The sequence below is a fragment of the Acipenser ruthenus genome, chromosome 29 (genome assembly GCF_902713425.1).
Source record: "Acipenser ruthenus chromosome 29, fAciRut3.2 maternal haplotype, whole genome shotgun sequence".
Classification (NCBI taxonomy): Eukaryota; Metazoa; Chordata; class Actinopteri; order Acipenseriformes; family Acipenseridae; genus Acipenser; species Acipenser ruthenus.
The window spans coordinates 20,291,427-20,306,372 of record NC_081217.1 but is presented as its reverse complement, the minus strand read 5'-3'; the positions used below and the strand labels follow the sequence as shown (position 1 = coordinate 20,306,372).

General features: G+C 40.6%; 1 protein-coding gene across 1 annotated transcript in view; it reads left to right on the top strand.

Moving 5' to 3' along the window:
- The window catches only part of LOC117427468 (metabotropic glutamate receptor 4-like), a 139,960-nt gene that overhangs the window by 9,049 nt on the left and 115,965 nt on the right, over positions 1 to 14,946 (top strand). The window contains exon 2 of the mRNA XM_059004062.1: positions 12,187 to 13,156. Within this exon, the coding sequence (XP_058860045.1) occupies positions 12,590 to 13,156 (567 nt within the window). The 5' untranslated portion in view covers positions 12,187 to 12,589. The remainder of the gene's footprint in view (positions 1 to 12,186; positions 13,157 to 14,946) is intronic.

Genomic DNA, 14,946 nt, shown 5'->3' with positions numbered 1-14,946 from the left:
CACCACTTCCAATTTCCCAAAAATCGACATTATAATCTGGGACGAAAAAATAATGAGCTGAGCTGTGATGTTTGCTGGTGCAAACTACGCTGCCGCCTTTCCATCTCCAGGGGGCGCCGTCTGCCAATGACTGTAAAGCGCATTGAGACCGCTCATGTCATAAACATTCAAGTTTTTCTTTACTTCTGCAGTGAAATATGAAGCAATAATGTCAATGAAAAAGTGAAAGTCTCTTTTTTCCTTTCCCCTACCGCTGTCAGGCTGTACGTCACGTCTCTCACTCAGTGTTACGTCATGGTGCACGTCCGTTTGGACTGTAAAGTGTAAAAGCTGTGTGCATTGTCCAATTAGAAGAGTTCAAGGTTGAACCTCTCACGAATGACAGTAAATATCCCAATCACAAACAGAAATTTGAAACGCGTGCTTTGGCAGACAGCAAGCATGTCATTGGTCAATTGTGAGTGGTGGTTCATGTGTATACTAATTGAAAGTGGTATTGATTGAAGCGTATTGAGGCCACGAAAAAAATATTTTCTGTAACGCAGTGGCTAAGCCACTGCCTGGCAGAAATCAGGGGGGGCATGTGACCAGGCGTGCCCCCTCGCAACACGTTGCCACTGAGTGGGATCATTTGAATTGGGATTGAACTAGGACATCTGAAGTGATTAGACAGCAGGAAACAGCTGCAACTTCTCTTTGATAGCATTGCCTTCGAAATATCTGCAAATTCCAAGCATCAAATACAAGTGAAGAATCAAAATATCTTCAGAAGAAGAAAAGGAGGAACAGTAATGATATTACTGCTACTGAGAACCTTGATGAGCACTCCTTAAGAAAACGATCCATTCTGTAGGTTGCTTTATATTATAAGTCTTTCCTTTCACAAAGCAATTCATTGTAAAACATTGTTAATATTTAATCTAAATTATATTAGCATGTGAATAAGGCTTGCTAATTTATTAATCATGCTGCGCGCCTGAAAATAAATAAGTCTTGTTTGCAGATACACATTTACAATGCAAATTGCACGGACTGTGAATTATTTATTTAATAATTGCTGGTAAATCATCTGTAAATGACACTTCACCGTAATATCGTCCTGTGGAGATATGTCGGCAGAGTAATTGTTCTGTCTGTTTACAAACTAAGATGCCCAGTCCTCAAGTTAGGATGAGTGGAGGGTGAATCTCAATCAGTCAGTGTCTCTGCTATTACACAGCTTATTATCACATTATTGTAGTAATGTTGTGATGATTGTAATCATGCTGGGTGATTCTTATTGCAATTACCCAAATATTGAACATTTGTATTTTTTATTTTGAATAAGTCAGTATTATTGACTTCAGGAGCTCTTTGGTTCTATCTGCCTGCTATAAACATATGTGCTATAGGCCAGCCAAAGCATCTTTGCTGTGTGTTGCCAGAAAAGCAAAAGCAAACTTGATTCAAAGCAGCAGATGCCATCTAGTCAGTGTCGTTGCAGTGCTATTTCTATAGGCACCAGTGGTGCAGTCAAGGCGGCATCATAGGCAAGCTAAGTCACTCACTCCTTCCGCACAACTGTCTGATTCTTCTTGATGGAATGAAAGGAGCATTTGGAGCTTCTTGTATTGCAAACTACTGACAAGATGGAGAAAGACACTTTGTGGAAATACTTGTAGAAAGCATGCATTACCTATTAGATGTGTTACTAGAAGTTCAATGGAATATACAAATAAAATGGGAATTTGTATAATAGTTCTTGCTTAAGAAAATCTATATTTTAGTTTCCGGCACCTTCAGATTTAGGATTACACCACTGTATGTAGTTAACTACTGCTTTTAATCTCTACTGCCAGGAAAACATAAACCAACTGCATGGTCAACAAAGTCTGGTTTCTGAAGGGATAGCATTCACAGGAGGGTGGCAAATTACGAGCGGCTCCTTGGGGACTGCCCAGCGTAAGCTTGCTGGACGTCAGAAGGCTGGGTTTTGAATTCGGTGTGGCAGGAGCAATGAAATATGTCCCCGGGGGTATACAGGCAGGTAATGATATACAGGCCAGTCAAACAGCTGTTGGTATTTCCTTGCGGCCGACGCACACACAGTGCCAGGAATCACTCTTCAATCCTCACTGCCCCCTCGGTTGCTGCTCGTGGGGCAGAGCGCAGTTAACATGATTAATAACCAGGCGCTGCATCTTGCTGAAGTAATTAATGAATTGTTGGCCAAATATTTCCTTCCTATTTCTAAAAGACTTGGATGCTAAGTGTTCAGTAAACAGCTTGTGCTTCGCAGCGGTTCACAGATATACTCGCACATTCTCTTCTGCTTCCAGCTTTCTCCTTTTTATATAGCCAAGGACTTCTCCCTTTTCATTTTCAATACACCCTGTTGTTTACCAAGGTCACTGCAAAATGTCACAAGGCGTAAGTGGGAGGAGTGCGGTTAAGCAATGTAAATGCATAGGAAAAGCTGGGTAGCCTGCAAACATACAGTGCAAAGGGGACTGTGGCTGACTTTACACTAGGGCAGGGTACATTGTCTACTTTTCCCACCCAGGAGAACAAAATCAATTCCTAATCTATCCGTATAGGAAATACAAATAAGGGACCTTTTTTAAAATAGAAATAAGGCCAGTGTTGGAACCCTTCTGAATAGAAAGAGCGACCGCTCCGGCATTTCCTCAGTTCATTCATGTTCTGATCAATGGTCACACCAAAACTACTAACCGCTTGAGTGCTGTGTGGGGCAGAGGCACTTCGCTCTGTGCCGGTTTCTTCCGGTCTCTGCCAATATACATCAAACACCAGATTAGAGCGGTGCGAGAGAGTAGGTTACATTGCGCCTTTGAAGCTGACATGGGCTCAAAGATTTCTCTCCCTCCCCATCTCCTTTTCCATCTTCCTCCAAACCCCCCAATGTACATTTAGCTTTTTCTCCACCATAAAGATTTCCATGGTTTACCATACCTTCACTATTAGATACTGTGTAATTTCAATGTAGCAAGATACGATTAATGTAAAGTCTTAGACAACTTTCTTAAACAACAACATACCATGTGCTTGCAATGAAAGCTTTAATTATCAACACAAAAATAAGAAACTAACCTCCCCCACCCAAAACAAACAAACAAACATATAAAGGCATATTGAATAAGAGAGAAATTAGACTTATTTCCATGGGTAACACCACACCATGACCTCTATGACACCAGTGTGAAACAGCTTTAAACACGACTGTGAACTTACTTAAAGGTTAGCTATGATAATGAGCACTGACACACCATACAGGACACCAATACAATCTCTACTATTATTTAAACCACATGCCTCTCTGTTCTCCTAAACCACCGGTCATCATGTCAGACTTGATGAAGCTGCAGGACGTGCACACGATTGCATCAGCATGTATGAGCTTGCATACAGATTTCATGAATAATTCATTCCTGCTACAGTACCAGTATGCATGGTTTGTTTATCCAAAACAGTATGTAGGCCTATAATGAACTGTGCTGAATATATTGGCTGTAATAGACTACTCTTGGAAAAATGCAACATGCTGTAAGTTCCATGATGACAGCATGACCCTGGTGGCATTCATTTAGTGTGCAATAGAAACCTGTGCGGTGGTTCATTTGCTAGCCAGTCTGCACCCTAGTCAACAGTACTCTACCCCTAGAAGCTATAATAACAATATACTAATGGGGTGCAGGGTGCCAAACATTTATTAGCCATAGCTGATAATTGCCCCCCCCCCCCCTCCCCAGGTCTGAATCTATCTAATCAAACCTGGTTTCTAGGCAGGTTAGGACACAAGAGACAAGAGTAACAGGTTCTATGGGCTGGTGTATACTAGGTGTATACTGTGTAACAGGTCCCCTCGCCCCCTTCTCTCATAATATAACACCATTTTCCAGTCTCTGCGTAGCAAAGCAGATGATTTGTGATGCGCGCTAAACTTTTCAACTTGAACATCAGAATTTTACAAACTGACATCTGTTTAGCGTTACCAGCGCGGGACTATGGGGAAGAAAAAGCTGCCGTGACCCACTTTTATTCAATATGCCCTGCCTCATTAACTGAGCTCTTTATATAGGCATCAATAACGTACAGGGAAATGTCGATGTGCTTCTCGACCCAGCATCTCTTTAAAGCACCATTAATCAAACAGGTTAGGAAAACAAGTCAGGGGCAGTGAAGTGGCCTCTGCAGAAGGCAACAGCGATGGGGATTGGGGCCCTGAATCCAGCTGTGCTGGGACTGGAAGGCTGAGTGAATGTCTTTGGAGCTGCAGAACAGCAGTAGGCACTGTCTGTGTGAAACTGGGTTACAAGCCAAATTAATATTGCACTGTGCTGCACCATAACACAGGTAGTGCAGTTACTGCAGGGGGCAAATGACACTTAACATTTAGTAAATACATGTGTGCTTAAACATAATTGCAATGTTATTAGGCAATATGTACATCTTTTTGCACGATATAACCCTAATCCTAACCCACCTAACCCTAACCCGTATCCTAACCCTTTTTTGATATAATTACGCACTTACATATATCATGCAGGCTGCAGCATTCCCTGGGTCTGTGCTGTGACACAGTCGGGGTGAGTGGTCGTGCTGTGAGGGGATGATGTCTCTCTCCTCAGTACACGATTACTCCCAGTGTCCTTGATCCTGTTGGCAATCTAGGTCAACAATACCCCCTGCGTTGACACAACAAGATCAATGGCAATCTCTGAAGCAGGTCTTGTAGTTTGGGCATGTTTGTAGCGACCCTTCTTTCCTTTATTGATGATGACGCCAGATGTTGCTTGTTACCCTCCAGCAATGTCAACTTTGACAAACTACGCAAAGGGAATCCATTTTTTTGGGGGCGTTAGCACCACTGAGCTGAATCTGTTTTTCTCGTTTGCTTGTCATATTCAGATTGTTCTAAGCTCCTGCAAGATTGGTATCACGTTGAATGTTGTGAGAAACGTCTTGTACTATGCCGTACCATAGCGATTCCATTTATATAGCATCCTTCACGCACAAGCAAAAAAGAAGCTCTATACTGCAAAAAAGAATGAAATGTTTTTAGCTTTTTAATCGAGTTCATCAAATTACCAAAAGACTGTTACTGGCAGATTTTAGAGCTGGTTTATAAGTAAGAAGTAACTCGTGCAAACAGACAGGACCAAAACCAGCGACAGCCTTATAAACAAGGAGCAATGTTAAAAATCAATCCAATAATTCACTGGAAGAATATTGATCTTAAAGGTGGTGACACATTGACTTGGTACGTGTAAGCATTCTGGCTGCAGCATTTTGAGCCAACTGCAGGTGTGAAACTCAGTAATGAGCGCCATAGTAAACAAACCTTTTATGTCCTTTTGTTATTTACAAAAACTCAAACCTATTCTATATCTGCTCTGGTACTGTACTGTACTGTACTGGATTTCATCTATATAACCCCCCCACCAAGGTCCTAATTTACTATTATCTGAAGCCTGCGAGGATTCTGGGTGGTTCTGGGATCTGTTGCTCCTGTATTGTGTTACTGGAACCTTTTTACAATCCCATTTGAATGTTATACACTATCGAATCCAATGCACTCTGGTAGCAAGCTGTATTTTACAACACATGACTACACCAGTTCAGTAGGTTCTGGGAATGTGTGCATAGCAATACGTTTATATTATTTCAATGTATTATTATTTTTTATATGCTTAGATTCAGCTCTAAAGCAAGCAGATACAGCATAAACTGTGAAGAGAGAGAAACTAAATCATGAATAGGTTTATTGTACTTTGTAGTCAAAATTTGTACTGAAGATAACAAGCCATTATAAAAGCACAGGGAGATAATGTTTCTGAAAGTGAGGGAAGAGGATAATCTTAGGATTGTTTCAGGGATGTTATTGAATTATACAAAATTCAAAACTGCATTGATACTGTTGCGAAGGCTGTGAGGGAAATAAGAAAACAGCGTTTGAAATCAGAAACACAGAATCCTGTTCCTGCTGGTAATGATCTGCAGTCAGAAACAGGCTGCCGTGAAACGAGCTCAGGGATGGGCTGGGAATACAGAGAACTTTCTGACAGAATAAAGAAAGCCTCTGATTGAGGCTAAATTGCACAAGCTATAGTTGTTGGTTTGCATTGACAATTTCACACCCTAAACATAAGGGTTGAGCCATTTGAAACAATAAGGGGCAAAATGTGGAATACAATTCCATCCAGTAAAGAAAAATACAATTCCAAAAAGAGTGTGAAAGTAACACCCTGAAGAAACCGTAACCAGGCCACTGCAACAAAAAAGAAGCGACATTTTACAACACAGCCGCTTGCTTGTCATGACATTGTGTTCACGCAAATATCAGACAGTTACCACGGTGATACACTTTTACCAACGGCTTAAAGCATTGTACTTGAGCGCCTTCGTAATACCACAGTCACTACACACAAAAGAGAAAACGAGGACTGGAAATGATTCAGTGCTGATTTGAAGGGCTTTTTGATTGCATGGAAACGATGCAACTTTTGAGCGGTTAAAAACCTAAAAAAATGCGATATGGTTGTACAACCCCCAAAGCCATGAAGTACAAGCCACCCCGTCTCCTGTTCCTCTGCCTGTGAACATTTTTCACTTGTACGGTTTAATAATTCTCGTTATATAAATCAAATAAATGATTAAAGCTTCCAGCTCTCGCTGGTTTGAATTATTTATTGTAACTATTTGTAATTATAGCAGTGGTAGGGCAGAACATGTTGATGGCTTACACCCTAGCCAAGCCATGCAGGAGTCTCTAGCACACGCTCTTGTATAAGTAGCTGCAATAAACAGCTGGCTTCATAGGTTGGGTAACATTATTAAACTGTATTACCCAGAAAAAACTCCTATGCAGAATCATTGGCAGACCACAGCATTACCATCAACGTAATATTGTATAGTAGCCCTGATACGATTACACGCTGGCTGGTTCTGATATGGTACCACAATAGACTACCAGTGTCAAAATATCACTAAATCACGTCCTTGTTAAGCTGCACAGCACAAATCGGTGGATACTTGGCTGCAGTGTAGAAAAAACACGAGTAACGTTAACTATGAACGTTGCATGAACTAAAAGGGTTGGGAACTTGCTTCCACGCTCGTTAACGTTTGGTTTTGAAACTGTGTTTAAATCCTTAAATCCAAAAACCTCTTTTAGGCATATATGATGTTGTTGACACTGCTGTTTGATCACTCTGCAGATCCCTGAGCTGATCGTTTGGCTCTGTGTGTAATTTAACACACAGGATGCTTTTGTAATGATGGAACAAGGTAAAGAACTGGAAGCCCATTCTGAGTGTGCTATTCTGAGGTTTGTTCTCTTCAGCCCCTTATTAGAGGAGATGGGGGAAGGAAACCTCAGGGGAGAAACTGCATTTATATTCATATGCTGGGTACATTATCCTTCTGCAAGGAATAAGAGGCTGGTTATCATCTTGTGTTTGAGTGCTCATTAGGAGCAGTGTGACAGCGCTGGAGAGCTGAGAAGGGAGTGTTTAGATGAGCAGCTTGACTGTTTAAGGTTTTAGCGCTCATTAAGGAACTATTGGAGCTTGACGGAACAGGACCACACTTCTCTGGTAGATTCAGAGGATTTGAATTATTCCTAAACGCCAGCAGTACACACAACCACATCCATGTAAATGTTTTTTTTTTTTTTTTGGTGAAGTGGATTTCTACCTGCCCTTGGGCTCACCCCTGACCCCAAATTTGTTATTTTATTGCAGGGTGAATCAATTCCATTTCCATAATTATCATTCCCTTAGGGTTCTGAGTGTATTAAAAAAAGATGATCCATTGAAAAATCATTATTCAAAGACAAAATAGGAATTCTCTAGGCTAATAAGTGCCTATAAAATGGAAAAATAATTGCAGCAGCTGCTACATTATTAACCTAATAATTAATTGGTGAAACCGATTTTTTATTTTAGTGCACTGCAGATTCAGCAAAACTTTTAAAATATTTTATAAAGATGAATACATTTGTGGATTTTACATTTCCTTTATGAGAATATAATTTTTTTTTTTTATGAGTTTGAGACTTGATTAATATGAATTTAAATCACACATTAAGAAGAATTCCATCACCATACTATTTTTCCCCCCTACATAATTAGAGAATGTTGCAACTGCTGCAATCTGGAGAAAAAGTTTGTATTTTTCTACAGTTCTGTATCCTGAGATTCCTTAAAGAAGCTGGCATTCTAAAAGAACAGAACTACACCTGGTTTAGTGTTCCGGAATGTGTGCCAGTGCCTTCCACTCTTCCATCTGGATAATGATTATTTATATAGAGCTGGTGTCTGTGACAATGTGCTGCACCTGCTTTCAACTATATAGTAACACACTTAACACATCAAAGGAGTGAATTTGACATTCATTGCTACCTTTATTAGCATAAAGTAAAATACAAATAATAGAAAGTGTGATTATAGCATTTTATTTTACATAAATTAACATTATTCTTCCACATACTGTATCTCACACCCATCTTATCATATAATCTAACTTTTTTTTTAAATACAAAGCATGCAATTGATCATCATCAGTCTAAACTCTCAGAATAAAAGCCCCAGTTTCACACTTTTGACTCCACAACCCTGAAACTGAACTCCTGCATGCAGGATAAGATTGAAACCAACACCTGGGTTGTTAGTGGTCCCCAAAGACCTAGATTGGGAAACAATGGTCTGAACTGTGATTGACATACAACCCAGTCAACCCAGGGGAGCTCACAGGTCACAGTCATTGTGCCTTTCATTATTGTAGATCTCTCTCTTGTGAGTTTGATTCATTTTTTTTAGTTCTCCGTTGATAAGAAACCAGCCCAGCCAGCAATCGCCCGGAGCTGGTGGGGGTGTGGTGGGGTCTGTGAGTGAGTGACGGAGGAGTGGCAGCTGCAGTGATTTATTGGCTGTTTGTTCCTGAACATCAGCACCCAGCAGAAATCTCCCCGCATGGGCCACGGAGAGGGATTAGGCAGTCGCTTGACAAGCTAAACCGCAGTGCTCACTGTATTGTCAATTGAATCGATTATAGATATACAGTACAGTGCTGGCCGTGTATTGTACAGAGGGTCTATAAAGTCTGTTGACCTCTTTCAATGCTGCTAAATGGAAGAGCTGTGAAACTTGGCCCCAAACGACGGAGAAAACGTTTCTTGGATATAAGTGCCTCTAATTACTGTGTATTTACATTGTAGTTACTTAGTAAATACATGTGTACTTACACATACTTACTATGTTATTATGCATAGTTACAATCTACTTAATGTGTACTTTATTTTACATGATATAATCCTAATCCTATCCCTAGCCCTAACCCTTACTAAACTTAACCTTAACCCCTTTTCTGATACTATTTTGTACATATATCGTACAAAACTATTTACATGTTAAGTACATTGCAACTATGCATAATAACATTGTAATTATGTGCAACCGAGTTTTGGGCAATATTGGAAATCAGCCAGGGTTTATCTCAAAATATTCTGATGAGGATGGATGTTGTATTAATGAAAATACGACAGAAAAGTAGCTTTAATATTACTTTCATTGATACCCCATGTCAACGAGAATTACTTCTAGGAATTATAATTTATTGAGGCATTGTATAGATTTTTCCTTTTTATATAATAAAATCTAATAGCAAAGATGCCAGCACTATGCTATAAATACCTTATATATATATTATCAGTGGAGACAGTATACTGTTACTTTAATGACTTTAATTTTACCAGGGTTTTGCTGAGGGAGGAACATTTTCAATAGACTTTGTGTAGAGTCAGTATCCCATTCTCGTTATTACTGTTGTGTTTCCACAAACTTTTTGCACAATATATGTAAATACACAATTTTATCAGAAAAAGGGTCAGGGTTAGGATTAGGGTTATATCATGCAAACAGATGTACACATTAAGTACATTGTAAATATGCATAATAACATTGTAATTATGTGCAAGTACACACGTATTTACTATGTAACTACTACGCATATACACAGAAATTAGAGATACTTAATGTAAAGTGTTACCATTCATTTATTTCTTATAACAAACTACCACTGTAAAACTCAATGTGATAAATATACACATCTTGTTGCATCCTGTGGTCGTTTACAGTACAATACAGTGCCGTAGTATGCAGTTACAGTACACTTCTAAGCAGCCGTCCAGATAAGCTGCGTACCTGCCAATCTTGCTGCACTGCTTGTCTGCATCCCCTCCCGCCTCCCCTAAAACTTCTACTAACAACTACATCTCCCAGAATACAATGTCTTCAGTTACTAGGAAACTGTATGGAAACATCCCAGTCCAGCTACAAATCCAACTGGAACCACCATCAGAGGCAACTGCTAAAAGATGCCTATGATATTAAACTGTTTCATAACTTGTTAATGCATTTCCTTATTTAATTTATCTGTTTGGCTTTATATTGAAGTTTTAACATGTTCACTGAGTTTAAAAATGTAATGTTAAAATGCAATTAATTTGCAGAGTCAGTGTGGTACCTCGAAAAAAATGCGCTGAGCCGATAAAGAACACACGCATGGTTGTGCCGTAGTTCAAAGTATCATTGCAGTTAAAATGGAAGGCTCTTTTTTAATGCCTACCCCATTACCATTAAAGATTGTACAGCATTTATCGAGATTACTCATGACTTCAAGGTAATGTTGCATTTTACCCCCTGGAAATCCATTTTACTCTCTCAGTGTTAAAATTACAGGGTCAGTTACTCCCACACCCAAAAACTTATCTGGAGCACTGCTTCTAACTAAAGATTTCTTGGGTCCTGAACTTAGGTCCCTGAACTAAGGCAAGGTCAAGCTCGGTCAGAACTTGGAGATCTCCAAGGAACTCCTCTGACCTGAGAATCCGAAGGCCAGGCCTAATGAATCATTTCTAACATGGTAACGTTGGTACTGAGAAAACTCTAACACTGCAATTAATTGCCATATGGTAAGGAATGGCCCACTGCTGGAACAAACAGTGCAATAGTAGGGAAAAAAATGACATTTGTGTTTGTATTAAATGTAATTTACACTGTACTACACAACTTTCGTCTGTATAGACAAAAGATTTGCTGCTCAGAATACAAATATCTTTCTCTATTAAACTATTAACTGATGTACAGATAAATGAAACCCTATTTTACTGTTTCTCTGAGGGTACAAGGTTTCTTTTACCCAAGTTCTCTACTGCAGTACAGTGCTATATTATAAATATGGCAGCTCATACAAGGAATGCTTGAAAAAAAAAAGTATTTGCCAAGGTGAATTTTAATTACCTGAACAACAGTAATGATCAATAGAATACACCCCTAGCGATCCCTAATCCGGACTCCCGGCTGAGTTTAAGGAGTAGTTCCGCTTGGCTGCCGGAGGGCAGGACTTCTCCTGCTGTATCCTGTTGCGGAGGCAGGTAGGCAGAGGAGCAGGAGAAGGAAACGCGCGAGCGAGTGTGTGGAGAGATGCTGCTTCTTGGAGGTATAACTGCTTCTCCCTACTCTCGCGTTTGATCAGCAGCATCAAAGACAGACAAACGGGCCCTGCCCCATAAAGAACACACAGCTTCACTTTGATGATGCCCTGCTTATGCAAATTACAATCATTGCTGCCTTGATATGCAAGGTTTCAAGAGGAAAGGGGGCAGGGGGGGCTGTCTTTTGAGCACTACCCAGCCCAATACAAGTGCTCTTGGCATCTCAGTGGGGGAAGGTTGTTTCGCCCTCCCTGTTGCACCCAGATACTACATCTAGTGGGCTGAGATCAGCTTAACGTTGTCCAACACATTTGTGATGGGGGTGGACATAAGGAAGCAGTGGCTCTATTGGGTAGAGCGCTGTATATAAAAAGGAGTCTGTCACCTAGCTTTGGCTCTATAGGCCAGTGCTGAGAACACAGCTAATACCAGCAGAAAAAAAAAATTCATGCCTCTTCACATACATAGAACTGAGATTTCATATTGCCACCCAGTTTTACTGACCTTGGGAGTCCTTAGCAACCCTCAATAAAAAGAAGAAAGAAATGAGAGCGAAAAAAAAACAAGTCGCCTCCTCACCATCCCCATAGGAACGATGAAACCTGATCAGTCAAAACCAATCCCATCATGTCATCTTGAGTTCTTTTTTTGTTAACCTCTCTGTCACTTTCTCTCCCTGTTTTTTCTTTCAGGAATTCTATCACAACGAAGAATGACACCTGCTTTCTAAAGAAGCTGTATTTTTTTTACAATAAAAACACAATAACATTTTTTTAAATATTCCTGACACTAAAATTTGGATAAAAAACAAAGATCTTATAAACACCTTTGTTCTTCCTAACGCCTCCACCAAGAGGTCTTCATGGATTGGCATGCGTTGTGCGCCAGACTGTTCTTTAATTGCCTTCATTTCCTTGTCACTGAGGGGAGAGAGAGAACAAACGTCTAAAAAAGGAATTAAACAAACCTTTAAAAAAGGTGTGATATGAAAGTCGGTCGTCAGAGAAAGGGGTTGTTTTAGTGCCACTTTTTATCTGAAGGAAGGAAGGTTGCTGGAGCTTTGAGAGGACTAGAAAGGGCTAGTTATTGGAGTAGATGAAGAATCCAACCCTTTTACCGGCAGTCACCATGACGTTTCTTCTGGGCTGGTCGCAGGACTGGCCCTGCTACAGGAAGCGGTCTCTGGTCTTTGCATTTTTCCTGGTTTGCTGTCTTGTCCCGTTGGTGACCCCCAAGCCCAGATCTCCGGGGCACATTCACTTGAATTCAATCCGGATAGACGGAGATATCGCTCTGGGCGGGCTCTTCCCGGTCCACTCACGGGGCAGCGACGGGAAAGCCTGCGGAGAACTCAAAAAGGAGAAAGGGATCCACCGATTGGAAGCCATGCTGTACGCTGTGGATCGTATCAATAATGACCCAGAGCTGCTGCCCAACATCACTCTGGGAGCCCGGATCCTGGATACCTGCTCGCGGGACACGCACGCGCTGGAGCAGTCGCTCACCTTCGTGCAGGCACTCATCGAGAAGGATGGCACTGATGTCAAGTGCCTGAGCGGAGGACCGCCCATCATCACCAAGCCTGAGAGAGTGGTGGGTGTCATTGGGGCGTCTGCGAGCTCCGTCTCCATCATGGTGGCCAACATACTGCGTCTCTTTAAGGTAGTCTTCCCACTTCCATCCACTTTTACAGATGGGTTGCATACAGCATGCCTGGTAGATACACTACAAGGTTAAATCATTGGTCTAATGGGGCAGGTGTAAGCAGTCTGGTTAAGTAATTTTCTGGATAATTGACCCACACCGGAAAAGTAACAAAGGCACATTGCAACAGCTTCAGCCAAAGCAAGCACCTAGTTCTGCGTGCCTTAAAAGCACAACGCTGATGGATAAAGATGGCCATTGCACAGCGCAGATTGTTTGAGTCTCTGCAGGTTTTTTATGCAGATATTGTTTATATATTGCAATCCTACTGTAGGGTTAGATGTTAAATTCCTCAGTATAGTGCAGTAGTGAGGTGAGGCACGGTGGTTTACTTTTACTTCTGCATAAACTGTGTGTATCCTCATTCAGATTTTTAATCATGAAGCAGTGCAATCGCTCACATACTTTTATATCTGATTACATTTGTCATGAAAGCAGCTTCGATGACCATTAATTGCATGGTATGTGACGGCTTTACAACAGATGCAAAGGGCAGCAAATAAAACATGAAATGGCTTGCTGTGCAATCTCTCCCAACCTGGTGTTTTGTGTTTAGTTTTCTGATCGATTTTGTCAGATTGCATTGGTGCGGAACGCTATCTAAATATCCCATATTTATGATCTTGTTTTGCTCTTTTTGTGAATGTAATTGGTGATCTGGAATTCCAACTACTTTGCAGGGAACTTCTGGTATCGGGGAACTCCGTGGAAATCATATCTAAACATATATCATATAGTAATCTTAATTGGTAATAAATTATTTATGAATCTTAATGGATATCCGACAGTTTTTGTCCCACGCTTCTTCCCTATGGCTTTTCTTGGCTGGGGTTCCCCAGTTCATTCGTAACATGTTGGTGTGTGTTTTACTAATGAGGATCACAGGAATTTTTTTAACAACTTTTTTTAATAAGCCTTTTTCTGTTATTTTTGTGTTTTTGTGGGTGTCTGGCTCTGTAAATGATAAAAACCAAACATATACATACTTACATTAGGTGACATACCAGAGGGAGCAAACTGCCTCTTTAATTTGAGATAGAAATCAGTGCAACAGAAACCTGATTAGCAAATTTACCATCTTCGAACAGCGTAGTCAGCAGGTAGGTTTTAATGTACTCCACTGATAGAGAAGTGTTTGGCGACGCCAAGGGAAGTAGCAAGACCCAGGTTTATGTTTAATGCTGCGTCGTCACAAGGCCAAGCAGCACCCCTTTGGGGTTTGAATGAATGGGGTTGAACTAATGAGCAATTCAGAAAAGACACATCTAAAGTAACAGACAGAATGCATAGGAAATGAGCCGTTGCGTTTTAATGTGATATACTTGTCATTGAAAACAGTAATGTTGTTGAAACGTCTGCCCAGGCTGAGTGCTTTCTATAGTTTTACACTAGTTTTAATTCACCACAACTTCAGTTCAAGATGACAATGAAACATAGCAGAGGAAACTCAATGTATGGGGTCCCTGTTTTCTTTTTTATAACTACAGTAATACTGTACTGCACATAAATGCATTGCAATGCCTAAATCATCAGGTAGCAGCAATAGAAGACCCAATGCTTTAAATGGATTCAGCGAAACGGTTTTCCCTTTAGCAAGTGAGAACTGAAATCAATTCAGAGCATATTTGGTAGGATCCTGATTGCTCAGAAAATGCCTCCACCTTATAATTTTAGTAACATCTCAACAAGGTAGTCATAAACAAATAGGCCTGGGTGCAGAATTGAGAAGCATAGCTGCCACAAATGAG